At 46.3% G+C, this 18,839-nt stretch overlaps 1 protein-coding gene across 7 annotated transcripts in view; it reads right to left on the bottom strand.

Moving 5' to 3' along the window:
• Positions 1–16,476, bottom strand: part of ERGIC3 (ERGIC and golgi 3) — a 29,425-nt gene extending 12,949 nt beyond the window's left edge. Inside the window, exons 1-8 of one of the 7 annotated variants that reach the window (XM_074920183.1) lie at positions 16,366–16,476; positions 16,175–16,245; positions 15,591–15,678; positions 14,194–14,340; positions 11,910–12,003; positions 10,577–10,742; positions 9,152–9,209; positions 116–130 (exon numbers count right to left, since the gene is read on the bottom strand). In XM_074920183.1, the coding sequence (XP_074776284.1) occupies positions 116–130; positions 9,152–9,209; positions 10,577–10,742; positions 11,910–12,003; positions 14,194–14,340; positions 15,591–15,678; positions 16,175–16,245; positions 16,366–16,453 (727 nt within the window). In that variant the 5' untranslated portion in view covers positions 16,454–16,476. The remainder of the gene's footprint in view (positions 1–115; positions 131–9,151; positions 9,210–10,576; positions 10,743–11,909; positions 12,004–14,193; positions 14,341–15,590; positions 15,679–16,174; positions 16,246–16,365) is intronic. The other 6 variants (XM_074920186.1, XM_074920184.1, XM_074920187.1 and 3 more) reach the window with 6 other exon arrangements.
• Positions 16,477–18,839: the final 2,363 nt, after the last annotated feature.

The raw sequence follows: 18,839 nt of genomic DNA, 5'->3' as shown, positions 1-18,839 counted from the left end.
AACAGCTCCTCCCAAAGGAGATTTACAGACACAGCAAATAACAGAAATTACATTAGTTCTGTAATAAACAGTTTTGGTGGAAAAAAAAAAAGGATAAGGATACAGCAACACTTACTCTCAACAGCGTGCACTTCAAAAATGAGCAGAATAGGAGAGAAAAGAGAAATATTCAGGTCCTTACAGTGAAAAGATACAAAGATTCAGATAGAACAACATTCACAACTCATACCAAAAAGGGGAAGAGCAACAGCTTTGCCAGTGTACTTACTTTCTAGGTCATATAAAATAATTCCCTAGCTAGCCAAAGGACTTATATTTGGACAAGCAGTCGTTTAAAGTATAACAGAGAAATAAAAATGCAGGAATTATTAAAAGGAAAAATAAAGTGGGATGTCCACATATGTTAAGTGAGCTCTAAAGCAGCATGGCAGATAACAACGCTGGTTGTATTTAGATTCTTTTTCAGTCTTAAGGTAACAGAAAGGTCATTTTACCAGCAACCAAAGCTATCCAGAAGTGCACTCAAGATTTACATTCACAATGTATTAACATTCAAAGCTGGGGAACAAGTTTTTGTTCTTGGTGAGTCCTGTACTTCTTTCATCATACCTGATGCCCAGAGAAGGTAGTAAACCATGAGGTTTTTATTTGTTCTGTTGCAAGATCCCAACAAAGGATGTGAGGCAGGGAAAATGTATGTTTGGATGGCATACCTCAGAGGAGGTTAAGTAACCTCCTTTTCTGCTTGTTTTTAAAGACTGTTCACATATATTCAACGCTGCATGGCTAACCAGTAACACTCAGACTTACACCTCCTCAGAGATGGGCCTCTGAATCCTTCATGTGGAAATTTTGATTAACTTTGCCACACGCTACATCCCTGGTGGTGCTTCTACAACAACATGTTTTTTGGTAATGGAGAGCTTCCAGGTGGCTGCTTGACAAACATTACACATTCCCAACAACTGGTATGACTTGAGCTCTGATGGATTATAGTCCAGTGACAAATGGAAATACCATGTTTGTGGTCTCCAAAACAGACCCGATCTGATCTATCTTGAAAACAGTTTGTCCATCTGCATGGAAATAGGTGAGACCTTATGTCTTTCAGCACTAAGACAACCAAACTCCGAAAGGAGTTCACCAGCGTAAAAGGAGTTCACCAGTGTAAAAGGAGTTCACCAGTGTAAAAGGAGTTCACCAGTGTAAAAAGAAAAGTTGTTAGCAATACTGAGAACGAAATAAGAATCTCAGCTTTCAGCATTCAGTTTGGGTATCAAAATGGTTAATTCCCTGGCAGACTCTACTTTTGGGCAGAAGTCAGAATGAGCTCACACAAACACCATCTGTGGAAGGAATACTGTACAGAGGATTTAGATCAACTGATGGAGATTGAATCTCACATTATTTTTCTTCCAGGAGTGTTGATGAGCAGGAGAAGAGCTCAGAAGAGGAACTGGTATCTGTAAAATGCCTGTGCAATAGTAACAGCCCCTCAACTAATAGGACTCCAGGGAAGGAACAGAGAAAGAAGCTGCAGTCTCTGCAGAAGAAAAGAGTTAGTGTCACTTGCTCTTGGTTGCCAATGAGAAGATGCCAAGGGACCTAAAAATGACAACCAGTCTTCAGTCAAAGACAGTATGACCTTTTCCAATTCAGTATTTAAAACATTAAAAAGTATGTAAAATATGAGAGGCTATTAGGGATCATCCATAGAGCCCAAGGATGCCTTCAAATAGGTTCCGGCTGTCAAACAAGTCTCTAGTAGAGAAGGGAATAAATCCTCCCTTAAGTACACAGGCAGAACATTAATGAAGCTATACAACTGACCACTGAATCTGTGCTCTTAAGACAGCTAACAAAGCTTTGCACATTTCTAGGCAAAGCTTGGTGACTGAGTAGGCTGCTCCTTTGCCCAAACTATCATTATCTCAAAGAGCAGCCTACTTGGATTTTTTCCTTCCACAATCATCACCACAAACAAGGAGAAAAACAAATGGAAATCACAAATAGTCCCTTCAGAGATAAATTTGTTCCTCCAGTTGACCACTTAGGGAGTAAGAAAACCACAAAATTCAGACCACATACAGAATTGCTTCACCCACAGAAACGGTCCTGTTCATTGAGAGTGTGTCTGTAGGACAGAAAATGTCCTGAATGTTGTCACCAGCTTCTTTTCTAAGGAATTGAAGGAATCTAACAATACATTTTAAGGAATCCCGAAAAGCTCTCTGGCTGTCAGTAAGGCACAAGGCCTCCCCTAAAAAATAATGGTGATGCAACCTCAACAACAGAACAGTCCAAAGATAATCTAAAGGATGAATGAGAAGCCTCAGCTTCTACACTAGAAGAAATATGGCAAAAAAGAAGGAAGTGATATGACAATCATCTCTCTCCTAAGGAACCTATCGCTAACAACTCTCCTGCATGTTGGAAACTCACTGCCAATCACCACAGCTGGCTTAGAAGATGACTGCTACTGTACAGGCATGGACAGAAATGGCAGCAGCACCTACACCACAAACCTCAGGAGGTTAAAAAGCTAGATTATTCAATCATTCCTCTTTTAAGAGGCAGGAAGGAAAGAAAGAAAGAACGTGTGAATTGCTGCAAAGAAAACAGCTGTGATATCCAGAACCACAAACAGGCACAACTGGTGCTGTAGGCTGTCCTTAAAGAGGCATAAGTGAAATACGTAATTTCACCAATACCTGCAGCACCCTGCACAAACTAAACAAAAAAATCGCTGTTTAGAATTAAAAGCCTGTGGACCAAAAAACAGTGAAGCAAGCCCAAGCTCAACTAGTACCAAATGAATAAGCAGGGCTTGAGGCTGTGCTGCTTGGAACAGAAGACTGTAAATATCAATAATGTTTGATTCTGGTTTTCCCTTGATGCAGGAGAGCCAGGAATACTAGTTTCAGTGCCAAAAACTCTGCTTGGAAGTGCTTCAGTCCTCCTCATGACTTCCTTCAGTCCTTCTCCTAATGACCTGGGATTTCTCAGTGCAACTGGACCACAGATGAGCTGAGGAACAAGACAAGAGCATCTGCAGCTGGTACGACATTCAGGAGTTGGGTGGGGGTCTTCTCTGACACTCTGGTCTGATGGAGCATCACAGTGCAGGCTTAAAGTGTCCAGTTTTCAATACTTCCAATAACTTGGGATGAAAATTAGCATCACTGCTTGCCTCTATAGCAAATTCCCAAAGTTTCAGCTTGGATTCTCCAAGACCACAGCACATGAAGGACAGACAGACAGAGCACCTGCCCAAGAAGCACAAGCAGTATATTTATGCACTGGCTAAAAGGTAATTAACCATTACAGGTGGCACAAAGGCTCATCAGTTGTGTGAATTCTCCCAGAGAGAAAAATTTTGATGACCCAAGATGAGGAGTGCATAGCAACACACACTAAAACATCCAGTAATGACAAAAACTAAGACAAAATATGAACAAAATCTATGCTGAAGAAATACCTCTAGTAATAAAGTGCTCAGCCTCCAGTAGTCAGCTGAGAAGAACATGTCCTTACTCATGAACCAGCCAAGAGGGAATGCACAGTAGAAGTCTGTCTTTTATAGATAGGTGTCAAACTTGAACAGTTCTTGAGTCTTCCATTTTGGTATGCTGGAAACATGAATATAGATGGATAAAGATTGCACTACCGCAGCATGACCGGACCCTTCTCTTCAGTTATCTAAAGGCAGATTAACTAAACACCCTCCTTCAACTTCCAAACTACATTTTCTTCAGGGTCTTGGGGATTATGAGAAACCAAAAGGAATGTGAAGTTGTACTTAATGACTGGGCTTTCACCTAGTTTGGGTACATATGTATAAACATGGAACAACATCAAAAGCACACAAGAACAAAGGTTACATACAAGCACAGAAAAACATCCACACAAACAACAGCAAGGGAAGTAAATCACCTCACCTGGATTTAGCATTCATACAGGCAGAAACAAAACAAAATAAAAAGGACAAAATAACGTTTTTCTTACAAGTGGACAAACTCTCTTCTTTTTTTAACACGATTTTAGTATTTCCAGTGTTTCTGGTTCCTTCAGAAACATGAATATTGCATAAAGACAACATGCAATATTGTCTTTCCTAGGAGAACCTGCGTTAAAACAAGTGAAATGTCAAACATTTACTCTGAAAAAAAAAAAAAAAGATTCTCGGGACATAAGAGGTCCTTGGGGCATAAAGGTTACCATGGTATAAGGATATTTAAGAAGTAAGTCTGTGGTCACATAAGACTGGGTAATGCATTTTTCTGAGAAAATCTGAGATGTTAGGGGCTTGATTCTTCATGAAAAACCCTCAGGACATTTAGAATGCCAAACGTAAGTGAAATATGGTTTGAATCTATTCCAGCAGATGCCACCCTCTGAGAGATAAAGCACTTGCATCTCTTAAGAGCATGAGATTCATGGGCTACCTACACTTCAAAACTTTGATTCCTGTTAGTCAACATATATGTCTGCACTAAAACACGTATACATACCATATTGTCAATAAATAACTTGAATCACCCAATGTGATTGTAACTAATAAAACCTGATATTCAGTAAACTCTTAAGAAGGGTGGCTTTCATAAGGCTTACCCACTCATACAGTGTTTAAAAATGAAAAAAAAAATTGGCGAGCAATTGTTGATAATTTGATTTTGGTGGCTACTCATTAGCATTCTCCTGATTAGGAAAGTAGCTGAATTTAGGCTGCTGTACTTAGCTAATGTTAACTTGAATGTAATTTCAATCTTTTTTCCTAGTCTAAACAAGGATCTCTGATCTTCTCTGTCTTAAGGGAAGGACTTCTGCCAAGCTAAAGACAAAGAATCAAGGTTCACAGATGTGAGAAATGGGATGAGCTCCTCTGGCCAAGGTCGCTCCTTGCCTTTTACCTATATTCCTCTCACATTCAGCCAGCACTGTCAAACCACACCTTATGTTGGGAATCTAGAAAGTATTATTGCAGGCAAATGATTTCTGGGGACAAAATACGAGTATGCAAGAACAAAAACACAGGCAAGGAGAGAGAACTGTGTGTGAAGGAAGCCCAAACAAGAAATGAATAATCCCTGAAAAAGATGATGTCTTCTGGGTTACTTCTATCCTAGGGCAGCTACTCAAACAAAATAAAGAGCATAAAGATTGAGGTACACACAGTTAAAGATAACATAACTAAACAGAAATAAAACTGCACCTTATTCAGTGCTGGTTCTGGTTTGCATGCGTGTGAGCCCCAGATCTCCTCTTACTTCTTAGTCTACTTTCCAAAAAAACCAATTTCAACTTACTTCCACCCAATAGAGAAGTTACAATTTTGAAGATGTTAACAGCAAGCACGCACCAAAAGTTTGGAAGCTCGGATCAGAATTATATTAATGGTCAGATTTACAAAGTGCTTCTGAATAGTACCCTTTACACTGTGCAGATTCCCTAGCAGGTTATCTATTAAACAACAGTAACCCTCAGGAGTAGGAGAGAGTAACAGCACAAGAAACAAAAGCTGGTGTGCTAGCTTCAGTATTTGAATAGCACCAAAAAACAGAAGTACAGACTCAGGTCTAACCACCGGCTGTACAAATGTGGTATAGCTACTCTGACATGAGGCAAGAAGAGTGGTGCAATGGAATGAAGTTTCCACAGTAATGACATTCTCACTCACCCCCTTATTCTCTACTGATTCAAATCAGTAGGGAATAGAAGGCAGTAGCAAAAGTACTGTCAGTCATCACAGTTCTGTATCAAACAGGTCTAGTAAAATTATTATTTTGAATGGATTGTTAACGTGGGTTTTGATGATAACAGTTTGGAATATTCAGACCTCTCAGACACTCAACTTCATTCTGCTTGACATTCTGTTGAGTATATTAATAGGCATGATCATCAATGCAGAACACCTTAAATGGATCAAAAATCACACGCTCCTAAGGTCTTGTGTGGAATTATGATCCAAATGAGGTATTTCTAGGGGAGCTCTGGAAATATCTCACAGAGCTCCATCCTCTGACTAATACTAGTCATGTCCTGTATTTGTAATTAAAGGGGAAAAAACATTCCTTCTTTCTGTAAACTTAAAGAAAAAAAGGATTATGAAGAAAGGTTATCCTGAGGCAGAAAACAGTCTCAGCTTCACATACAAGAAAAAGACCACACCCTGAGCTGTTCATTTCCCTTGGTGGTCAGGGAAAACTCCTTGATTGTTGATTGGTGCCATGAAAACATCGCCCAGACAAAGGCTGGGAAAAAAGGGAGATCATGTTTTACAAACAACTAGGAAGGAAGAGAGAAGAAAAGGAAGAAAATCATTACACCACTGCTTACATCATGCTCATCCAGGATCTTAATCCTGGGTGCAGTCTGGTACCTCCAGACAGAACTGAACTGAAAGGTTCAGAGAAATCCAGCAAGGAAGCTCAGAGGTCAAATGGCTTCCACAAAGGACCACCTGGGTAAGCTGGGACTCTTCAGCAGGGGAGAGACACGGCCTGTGGGCTGCACAGGAACGGCCTGTGACATCCTGAGAGGCAGGGACAGAGCAGGCAGCAGCTCTTCACTCTTCTGCAGCAGAGGAACAAGAGCCTCTGGATACAGCTAGTGGGAGCAAGCAAATGAGGGGGGGTGTTTTTTCTTACAGCAGAGCAGGGCTGCTGAACGCCTCGCAACTGGGTGTTGTGAATGCAAAATGTTCACATGGGTTCATGGTGAGGTGGGAAAAGTACCTGAAAGAGAACCACCGAGGGCTTTCAATAGACCCCAACAGACTCAGGAGATCCCAAGAGCTGAAAACAGTTGCACATGAAGAAAAGTATTAGGGGCCTTTTTTCCTCATTATGTAATGTGACAGAATTCCCAGAAAGTCTGTCTGCCCATCATCCCTCTTCCTACTCCTCTTCACTGTCCTTAAAACACCAGTATTCCTAACTCTGCCTCCAAAAGGTCTGCAGTAACTACACAGTCCTTTCTGGTTTTCAACTGTGTTTTCTCCAGTGTAAACCCTTCATTTTTCAATTCCGTTGTGCAAGACTTCTACAGCACATGCAATTAGAGACCTACCTCACCTCACTCCCTGCTCTACACACACAGAGTACTTGCTCTCAGGACAGCCAACCTGCATTATGCCTATTACAGAGAACAGATGCAATGCAGAGATGCTTCTTGTTAACTTAGATACACGCTGTGAAGTTGCACATACTGGCTGTAGTAAGGTTGCTGTTGTTATAGTAGTTTAAGCCCACAAAGTTCTGCAGGTAGAAGTGTTTTATTATTAACAACAAGTCATACTGGGGGAGAAAACAGGTTTGGTGGGTTTTTTTGGTTGTGTTTTTGTGTTGTGTGTTGTTTTTTTTTTTCCACAGAAGTGCTTCTTCATCTGTACAAACTGTGATTAAAAGCTTGCTTATTTTTCTCCAAATATACCAGTTAGTCTCACAAAGCAGATTCACATTCTCCTCCCTTTACCTCAGTGGTACAGGTTAAACTGGCCTGAGTGACAGGAAGGGGAAAAATCAGGCTGAAATTAAAGCTCCTTGTGAAACCTTTGTGAAATTTCACACTTCAAAAACTTGATCAAGGGAATTGCAAACATTCCATTAAACCACAAATATTTTTAATCAAGTTCCTGTTAAAGACAAAGGCAGGGACTATGTGAGCAGAGTTCCTCCCACTGTAAGAGAAGATCAGGTTTGAGACAACCTGAGGAAACCGAACATACACAAGTCTATGGCACTCAGTGAGATTTCTCCTAGAGTCCTGAGGGAATTGCCTTACCACTGTGCCTGGCAAGATCCTGGAACAGATCCTCCCAGAAGCTATGTTAAGGAACATGGATGTCAGGGAGGTGATTCGAGACAGCCAGCATGGCTTCAACAAGGGCAAGTCCTGCCTGACCAAACTAGTAGCCTTCTATAACGGAGTGACTACATCAGTGGACCAGGGAAGAGCTGTGATGTCATCTATCTGGACTTCCGTAAGGTCTGTGACACAGTCTCCCACAACATCCTTCTCTCTAAATTGGAGAGAGATGGATTCAGTGGGTGGACTATTCAGTGGACGGACTATTCAGTGGACAAGGAACTGGCTGTGTGGCCGCATTCAGAGAGTAGTGGATCCATCAACACCTCAACATCTGGATGGACATGCGTGACGAATGGTGTCCCTCAAGTGTCTGTACTGGGACCAGTACTGTTTAATACCTTCATCAATGTCACCAATAGTGGGACTGAGTGCACCCTCAGCAAGTCTGCAGATGACACCAAACCGAGCGGTGCAGTTGACACACCTGAGGGATGGGATTCCCTCCAGAGGGACCTGGACAAGCTTGAGAAGTGGGCCCATGGGAACGTCATGAGCTCCTTAAAGGGGGTTTGTAAGAAAGATGGGGACAGACTTTTTAAGAGGGCCTGTAGTGATAGGACAAGGGGCAATGGTTTTAAACCAAAAGAGAGTAGATTTAAACTAGGTATAAGGAAGAAACTTTTTACGATGAGGACGGTGAAACACTGGAGCAGGTTGCCCAGAGAGCTGGTAGATGCCCCGTCCCTGGAAACATTCAGGGTCAGGCTGGACGGGGCTCTGAGCAACCTGGTCTAGTTGAAGATGTCCCTGCTCATTGCAGAGGGTGAGGTCAGACTACATTACCTTTAAAGGTGACTTCCACCCCAAACCATTCTGTAGAAGTACCACTAATATTCTGGCCACCGTATTTATATGTATACTTGAGGAAGTCCTTTACAACTTAAATTTTACTCTAAGCTTTCTGAACTGCTTTAAAATTCTCCTGAGGTATTCTCCAAACTACCCCTTCCAAAGATACTGATATTAGGTCCTGGACTGAACACCTTACTTGAGGATGGTTTACAGCAGAACAGCAAAGTTTTGTAGAACAAGTGAGATTGATAGACTGCCCAGAAATATTGTCCTGCAAGTTCCTCCACACCCATGGGACAGCACCTCCAGAAAACACTTTGCTATTTGTTCATGATGGTTCTAAACCTCTGTAATGAAACTTCAACAATGTCCTCCCTGCTGAAGCAGTGCTGCTGGTATTACGGATAGCAATGCAAAGATATTAAAAGAAAACAATCAGACATACTTGGAAGCTAAAGGTCGCAGTAAGCAGGAAAAGAAAATACTTTACCATGTACATGAGACTGTTGGAAACTTTTTCCAGGTGCAAAGTGGAAATTTCCAGCTACCTGCAGGAGATAGTGATCTTTCATTAAAAGGTGTGAATCTATATAAAAAGCAGTCATAGAGCTGTTTGAATTTTTAGATTTTTGTTTAAACAACATATACACCAAGCAACTCATTTCCACAGGTGACACTATCAGCAGATACTGTCCTAAGAGAGATATGGATCTCCCCTCATCCTCACAGCAGTCATGTGGAAACCCATAGTTACATACTGACGTTGACAGTAACTGTTCCATGCAGATTATTTTAGTGGACATAAAAATGGGACGAAGGAGGAATTAGGTCTATGGAGAGGGAACTGACTGCTGCTGCAGGAAATACAAAAAGGTATCACAGAAAAGGAGTGGAGAAAGTAACTGAGAAGGAGAGTGAGCAGGGTAACAAAACGCTTAATACAATAAACCGGTGACCCTATGTACACATCCATGAAAATAAAGCTGCATGCAAAAATAATGCACAAAACTTACACCCCCCCCCCCCAGCAAACAAACAAACCAACCCACTCCAAAAGACAAAGGCTGTCAAAATTTCCTCCTAGAATCTGAAAGGGATATGGATATCAAGTGCCAGTCCTCCATGACACCTACTCGCAATCATATGGACTCTCCCCTGGAAGATCTGAATGTCCCAATCTCATGTGCTACATTACACCTTTGGTGTCTGTGCATATCCATTGCTTATGTTAACTGTAGACCTGATGAGAATGGAGATGTGCAAAATTCCAAGTGCATAACAACAGTCCCCAGAAGTTCCCCCAGGACACCCACCCTTGGACCCTTGCTACCTCCAGCATTCCTCTCTGAATCCTTGGTAACCCACCAAATAGCAGAGTCGTTACATAGTGCTCTGGTATATCTCCTACTACATTTTCATACACCAGTTGCAAAAACCACCTCCCTGAGTATCTTCAGCCTTGACAATCAACTCCAATAAGTCTTGCTTCCACTGTTTTTCTAAAGATAACATTTGCCTCTCTCCAGCACCTCTGCTAGCAAGTTGTGGTTACTGGTGGTCTGTTTTAACACTTGAAGGGTAGGTGGGACACTCTAACCTCAAAGAAGCTGCCTCTCCTCCTCCAGAAACCTTGGCAAAAGACTTGCTAGCCAGGCAGTAGGAAAAGCGAAGCTTCTCAGCCAGCACGCTTCCTACCAGCCCACACACCAAAACAGACAATTATCCCCTTCCCAACACTTATCCTGACTCTCCTACTGAACCCCTTTATGGGCACAAGGATGTTGCTGAGCCCAGGGGTTATTCTATTACAGTCCTGTGAACACCTAAAGCTGGAAAGGGAGAGGAATGCCCCAACTCTGCCTTTTCACAGTTGTCACCATCATGAAGCAGGTTCACAGCAAAACCCATCTCTCACCTTGTTGACCTCTAGGAAACCATACACTTGGCAGCCCTCGTTCTTCTGCTCTTGCATTTTCTGGCTAAACCCTTCCCTCTTGCACTGCTCTATGCTATCCGGGTTCTTGAAGGCCCAGCCTCGCCGCCTGTATGCTTCTCTGACATCGTCACAAGTATTACAACACCTGCAAAAGCACAAGCACCATCTTACCATTGTTACGGCTATAAAAAGATGCTCCAGCTGAAGACTTGCATCCTTGGTGGATTTTTCTTCAACAGAGCAATAAAGCAGACATCAGGGATTGGACTTTGAAAGGTGGCCTAATGCTCCTGAAGGAGCTCAAGCTTCTTGATGTACTTTTTGAGATTCTGGCATGTGGGTGCAAGCTGGTTTAATGCCGTGCCTGAGTCTGAAGAGAGCTTTGCCTGTCCATTCAGAGAGCCAAGTCACCCCTTGGCAAAGAAATTTTTTACAAAAACAACAGCAGTGTCCCACAGCTCTGAGCAGTTTGGAACTTCCCCATGTCAACAAAGCATCTGCCTGCTTCTATTCCTCCTTTCCTCTTTTTAGGGCAAGACTGTCAACGTTGGAGGGAGGGTTAGTGAGAAATTTTCTTAATTAGTTTTCTACCCCTGGAAACACTGGAAAAAACAGTTTTCTTTCTGGGTTCTATGTTTTGCTGGGCCAAAGAAAAAGCTGAAGGTGAGAATTTTGAATCCTTCAGGACAGTCTGGGGAAGGAGACACAACTCGACAGATGGGACAAACCAAGTTACTACAGAGACAATAATAGTAAAGGATTAGAACAGCCCAGAACCTGTGGACTATCACGGATCCATTCTTCCACAACTTTGCAGGTAGGAGGAAGGAGAAACACCAACAGACACTGTTGTTTGTATGAGTGATAAATGCCTGGTCTTTGCCCCTGTAAGGATGCAAAGCCTGCAGCTGAAGTAAGAAGGCAAAGCCATAACCAGGTTTTATTCCAAGACAGCTCACATAATGGTGAAATAATTTACACAGCTCCCCTCTGGACACCAAATAACCCCAGAAAAGATTCTGTTTGCTGAGATATGGTCTTTGTGCTACTGCAAAGGTAGTGCAACTTGCACTGCCCTCCAACAGGCACGTAGACAAACTAGAAAACCTAATGCTTCACGTTCTTAACAATCACAACTACAGCTTCCAAAGGCATACCAAAACCACAACAGTCATCATTCTCTGAACACGTGCCCAGGAGGATTTCATTGCACAGGTCTTCATAGACATTTTGAAAAAAAAAAACCCCTACACATGCAACTTAATCGCATTAAGTCAAGTGCTTAGAAGATATGGAAAGGGTTAAAGGTTACCGAATGTCCTCTGACTCTGCCCCATAACAGCTCTCACAACGATTGGCATCCAAAGAATTTGGATCAAACACTTCTTCTTCTTCCTTCCCCAGCTCTAAGACAAAAGAGGATTCAAGTGAGGAGGCATGTCTAGAAACACTGTCTTGTACTACTGTTCTGTTCTACACGCAATAACTGTTCTCCACAAGAACGCAATGATTTTGTGTCGGAAGCTGCGTATCCTGCACCCAAAGCCCACCTGAAATGGTAGGCATAGAGCCTGTTGAGGTGTGAAGCAAGCACAAGAAGCAGAGTAGCACTTGTCATCTCAAGAACATCCTCCATAGAAGGAACTGGCTATCTGTAAGCCTTGTTGAAGTGCTGATCAGACGTTACTTGCATAAAGACTTTGTCAAAACATTGTCTAAAGTAGACCCAATCAGTAAATTGCGACTGATACAGGACCTGTTACACAAACAAAATTTTACGTAGCAGTCAACAGTGCATAATGCATAACCCTATCCCAATACATGTACGGAACACAGTTTTATACTGCTGTGAAACAAGATCAGAGTGGGAGCCTCCTGAGTGGAAAACTGACACCCGTCCTGCAGGGTGACAATGCTGACAAGGCACACACGTGTGCCACTGCTCACTAGAAATCTCCAAGGAATTGCTACCTTCTTCGTGGCTTAACAATTCTGTCATGTCTGCGCCATGTGTGTGTTGAATGCGCAGCTGCAGTATGGCTAGGGCACAAACTCATGGGAGTTTTATGTTCTTATGTGCAGAAGCCTGAAGAGGGACTTGCACCAGAGGACATGAGAACTGGTGGCAGCTGAAACCTGTCGAAGGGCAGGAGATGCCTACAGAAAATTCAAACAGGGCTTCTGTTTTCTCAAGAACCAAAATAAATACTAGACGTCCACAAGTTTCTGAGTTAGGAATAAGTGAGCCAAGGAAGTGTGTGTCTAAAATTTTCAAAAACACTGGCTCCTAGTATAAGAGGCCCCCTTAGAATCAGGCTGCTTCAGCTCACAAACGCTGAAGGCCAGGACCAAGTCCTGGGGTTACAGAAGTCCTCTAAGGCTCCCTGTCCAAGCACTGCTGCACTGCTCTGTAAGCCTTGAAAAGGTGGCTCCTTGGATAACTAATGCTGGTGAAGGGGATAAGCTACAGAGTCAGACACTGCTGAGGGGATAAAACATCATCAGGGCCCTGCTTGTCAAGATCGGGAGGTATAACAGGTGGATGGAAGGGAGTATTAAAGATGTCTGTACTTCACGTTAGCTACAGAAAAAAAGATATTTTAATTAGAAAGTATGAAATATGCATGAAAATCAACCACTAACTTTAATTCTTTAGTCACATACTTTATGGTAGTTATGATCAAGTAAATAAACTTTTAGGAAAATACACCCATTATTAGCAAGAAAGTCTCACACAGTTGTTTAAAGCTTACAACATTCACAGCAGCTGAAAGTGCACTTTGGAATTAAGTGTTTAAAAAGTGATATGGCTTTTAATCTTAATTTTAATTAACACCAGAAGATAGCATCAGGGAGACAGAAGACTGCTTAATCATTGCTACGGTTTCTCAAAGCCGTGATTCCCACCATTTCTACAAGAACACCTGTACAATACATGGAGTCTCTTACAGCAACCACGGAAAAGTCAGGACAGTATTACTGTTAGAATGCAACTCTTTGCCAGAATCCTTTCTGGTTTGTGTCAAAGTACAACGATGAGACATAACATCTGGAAAATGTAGCCAAGGATCACTTACTACTTGCTATGATTTGTAACCAGTAAGTCAGCTAAAATATATATTCATCGGGTATGCATTAACACAAAGTAAACGTTGCGAGGTGTACGTTTAGGCTTACGGGTTCAGTCACTGGAGCCCTCCCTAGAGAGAGGCGCTCTCCTCTAACCACGTTGTCTCATTTGTCAGCCCACTGTGATTTAAAGATACAACCAAAGCCAAGTTGTGCCAGAACTGCTGCTTGATTCCTAGTCGAAGACCATTAACTCAGCAGCTTTATGCCTGAAAGGCATCCATGACTGCCTGTCATAATTTCAGAGGGACTAGGCAAAGATTCGCCTCACAGAAGTAGTGAGTATAACATCAGTTTGCCTGATCTGCCAGTTCAATAGATTTGTGTGCTTATAAACTCTTCATTAGTTTGTGGTATTGAAATGCTCTTCAGCTGTCACTTGTTCCTGTGAATCTCAAAACAGTCATACAGAGATGGAAATATTATGAGAGCAGCACCCATCCAGGAAAGGCACAATAGCATCTTACCGTGTCGCTCGGCCTCTGGAGTCACACGATTGCCAGCTTTATCTAAACGTTGCTTAAACAGATTGTGCTCCACATCCAGCTGCTGCTCTCCTGCTACATCCATGGCATCGATGCTCAAATCTGAAACCAGTGTGCAAGGAAAGTGGTCTGTGAACAGACATTTGTTACGGCCTGTGGCAGGCTGAGGAAGCATTCAACCAGCAAACACACAGAATCTGTCAGTGAGGGGGATGAGACTGTGCCAAACTGGACGAGTATGTATGGCTGAGGCCAAGGGACGTATAGGGAATAAAATGCACGTTGCAGCACCCTGAATGACCCTTCCAAATACAAGCTGGGCTTTGGTGTACAAGAAGAACCATTGCCAACTGCCACAGAAAGCATTACCCTGAAAGGTAATAATACACTCAAGGCAAAAAAACCAAAACCAAACCTCTCAAAGACCAGAACCATTTTCAGTTCAGTTTAACATTGGTTGAAAGTCGCCTCCTACCTTGACCCCCCTCACCCTTCCCCCTTCAACACCAGCACATTTCCCTGGGATCCCTTTAACACAGCAGATGCAGAAGGTCTGTGGTCTTGGCCTGGTGTTGAAGCACCATGATGCACCTGCGGCCACACGCTCTTGTGAGACTGAAGCTGCTCTGCACAGAACAGCAGAGCCCGCCAGTCTCTGCAGCCTTCCCACACCCTCTGAACGTGAGGAAGGGAAAAACCAGCAATATCTTGGGTGGTCAGAGGAAGTCAGACTCACTACGTTTAGAGCCCAGCACGTTACCCAGAGGACTTACTACAACAGAACAAGAGGCAGGGGAGATGAGCAGACAGTCGTGTAACGTGTGCAGCAGTAACACCCAGTCAGACTGGCCAAATCTTCTGTCACTTCACCCTGCAACTTTGTTTTGAGTTTAGTTCAAAGGTAATCACATTATGAATACTCGTTCTGATTGTAAACATCTTGGAGAAAGGTTATCATGTGGCATTGGCACTGCAGTCAAGAGTACAAAAATCACGGAAAGGTTGTGCCTCATCAAATAACTGCCAAAGGAGGCTCTATAAAGATTTTCAACAATGACACAGTCAGATCTTGAGTCCCAGCTGAACTCTGTGCAGCTTTTTCAGTACTACTGAGCTCTTTGACACAGCACACCACCATACAGAAGTCTAAGTGGGTTTACACTGTAGCCTCACTTACAGCCTAGAAAAATAACGCCTCCTGACTGGGCACGCTGGCTGAGGCGCCCAGCGGGCCCGGCTGGAATCACTGCAGGAGCCCAAGGGACCACCAGCCCTCCCTGCCCCTGGCCCAGGCAGCGCTCGGCAGCCCCAGACACAGTGAGCCTCTCGGCCCTTGGCAAGTGTGAAAATCACCCCCAGAGTTCAGAAGTCTGACTCACAGGCACAAGGCATATGAGGAAAAATAACATCTAGATTGATCTTCAGTTTATCTCCCCTCGATTTGTCAACGTACAATTCCGGATGAACCTAGGAGCAAAGGAAAAACAAAGAGTCCTCTTTCCCTGGGAGGCAAATCCAAGGGCCTCCTTCCCTCCATCGCTCCGGCTTAGGAGACGATTTTTAAAACGTGGGATCAGCGAGAGCCGAGCCGCTGCCCCCCACCCCTCCCGGGGCAGCTGAGCCCTCGCCACGTGCAACGCCTTGACAGAACTGTAACTCGGGGAGCTCAGAGCCCGGGGTGGGGACGGGGGCTCCCGCGCTCCCTCGCCACAGCCCGACAGGCCCAGCCCGGCCCCAGCGGCTCCCGGGGGAGAGCAGCCGGCTCCCGCCGAGACGGCGACCGGCCGGGGGCAAGGAAAAGCCCCGACAGATTGCGGGGGGCGGGGCTGCTGCGCGGGCAGAACGGGGGTGCGGCGGCACGGCGGGGGTGCGGCGGCACGGCGGGGGGGCCTCTCCGCCGAGGCGCCGCGGGCAGGAAGCGGCACCGCGGAGCCGGGCCCCCCCGTCGGCCGCCGCCACTCACCTCCTTGGTGAGGTAGTATTGCAGCTCCGAGAAGAAAAGCAGCACCATGATGAGCCCGCTGACAACCGTCACTGCCGGGAAGACGAGACCCGCCGTCAGCCCCGCCGCTCCCGCGCGCCCCGCCTCCCGCCGCCCCTCGGCGAGGCCCGGGCCTGCCCGCCGCCCCCGGGCGCCCTCCCCTGCCCGCTCACCCAGCGCGCCCCCGCACGTCTTGACCCGAAAGTCCTCCAGGGTCTTGGGGAAGGCATCGAACCGCTTCAGCCGCCGCAGCCCGTCCATGGCGCCGCGCGGCCGGAAGCCAACGCGCCTTCCGGTGCGGGGTCGGCACCGCCCCCCGCCCCGCCCCGCCCCGCCCCGCCCCGCCCCGCCCCGCCCCGGCCCCGCCCCGCCGGGCAGCGCGGCGCGGGGGGCTGTGGCGGGGGTCCGGGGCTCCCTCCCCGCGGCGGGACGGGCCTCCCCGCCACCGGCCCCGGGCCCCCGCAGGGCCCCTCCGGGCCCCCCCCGTGCCGGGCCCCGTGCGCGGGGCAGGGCCCGACCTCGCGGCGCGGCCGCTGCCGCAGAGCAGTCCCGCGGGGTCGGGCATCGCCCCCCCGCCGCCGCCTCCCGCTTTGGCAGGTCGGGGCTGGGCTCCGCGGCCCTCTCGAGCGGCCCCGGGCTGCCCTCAGGCTGCTCTCGCAGCAGCTCCCTGGCAGCATCTCAGCCGCCTCGGGGAGGGAACCGGCGCTTTTCCGTGCTGAGGCTGGAAGGGAGGAAACCCCCCTCCTGTCCCCCCCCCCGCCCTGTGCCCCCCGCTCTTCGCTTGAGTAAGGCCCCCCCTGCCCTCTCTCCTCCCGCCAACGGCCGCGAACGGAACTCGAGAGGAGCTCGGAACAGGCTCCTTGTGCCAGCAAAAAACTAGGGTCACCTTCTCCCCGAAACCACACATTTACCCACCGCTTGCCTCTTCCTACTGGGTCGCTGAATCATTCAGGTTGGAAAAGCCCCTCGGGATCATCGAGTCCAACCCTCAGCCCGACTCTACAAAGTTCTCCCCTACCCCACATCCCCCCACAGCTCATCCCAGCGGCCCTTAAACCCCCTCAGGGATGGGGACCAAGAATGGTGAAAAAGTGCAGACCTGCAAAATTTCTTTTATTAAAAATAATTTTAAAAATCTCTGTCACTAGGAGATGGTTCCAAATGCAAAGAGAACTAATGCACCCCCCATTTCCCACAACAAAACATGACACATTTCTGGGAGGAAAAGAAAGGAACCCCGAGATACTGCAGCTATTCCTCTGCAGGACACGAAGACTCAGGGGGGGTGACCCGGCTCCCCAGTCTCTGCTCCCAGCACAGCAGCTTCGGGCTCTCTGACCCCGGCTGCTGAGGAGCAAGACAGCTCTGGGGAAGGTCTGACAGCTCTGGGGGAAGGTCCGACAGCTCTGGGGAAGGTCCGACAGCTCTGGGGGAAGGTCCGACAGCTCTGGGGAAGGTCCGACAGCTCTGGGGGAAGGTCCGACAGCTCCTGGCTGCTCTTCGCCCCAGCAGAGTTCTGCCTGTCTGTTGGTTCTCGGGCTGGCTGTGACACAGGAGGGATGCCTGGAAGATGGAAAAGGCCGAGCTCAGACAAGCCCACAGCACCTGGACCATCTGCAGCTCCACGGCTCCGGCTGCACCTTCTACCTCCAGCACTGACCAACACTGTGTCCTCGTGCAGCGGGGAGTAGCAGGTTCCCAGAGTTCCCTCAGCCCAGCTCAAATGATCAACAATTCCAGTTTCTACTGGTTGCACAAGGCAGCGAAGAACTGCTCTGTTAGGGTCTAGCTTAAAAAGTTGACAGCTACCACACGAGAAGGGAGCAAACCCTCATTTTCCCTAAATTTAGAGTGTTTCACAAAGGAGCAGAGTGTAACTCGATGAGGACTGCTGAGGCCCTGGCAATCCTCAAACTCTACCATTTCCTGGCAACGTGGGGTGGTGCCTGCTGGGCTGTCTGGTGGGACAGACCCCGCTGCTCCCACCCCCGGTAGGTTTGCAGTGCGGTGCAGCCACAGCACCTCTGGCACGTTGCCCTCTGCCTGCTCTGGAGAGCAGGAGACGCCAGCTCTGGGAGCAGCGCTCGGTGATTTGCTGTTTTGGGGGAAACAGCTCAGGGCAGAGGCTTTCCTCTGTTCTCAAAGTGACGCGTGCTTTGCTAAGGGCCATTTCCCCACGGAAATGCCACCCCCAACCTCAGGCTAGGAATATGAAAATATTCTCTTGGCATGTGAACTCAAATAACAGAAGCAATTCACTGAGGAGGTTTGTGGCTTATGGAACCTGCTATATTTGAATTACAATACCAAGGCCTGTCAAAATAAAGCAAAACCAGATGAAAAGGGGGACCCTAATCTGCTAAGCATTGAGAGCAGACTAGATGTGAAACCCAGACAGCCAGCTCCAAAAGGGGAACGCGCAGTGCTGGATGCAAAGCCAGCAGTGCACACGGAAAGTAAAATGTCAAAGGGACTTCACAGCAAGCAATATGCATAGGCTAGAGAATACCACCACTGAAGAAAGGGACAGATCTGACCTTCTCTCTGAAGTAAGGGCACCTCTGTGAAACTGGGCTTAGAAGCCTGAAAAGCCTTGCTTTGGTAGGTAGCCCAGAGTTATGCGTGGGAGAAGCGGCCATCTGCTGCT

This window comes from Athene noctua, chromosome 16 (genome assembly GCF_965140245.1).
Source record: "Athene noctua chromosome 16, bAthNoc1.hap1.1, whole genome shotgun sequence".
Lineage (NCBI taxonomy): Eukaryota > Metazoa > Chordata > Aves > Strigiformes > Strigidae > Athene > Athene noctua.
Note: the sequence above shows the minus strand (reverse complement) of the source record. Positions and strands in the feature narration are given on the sequence as shown.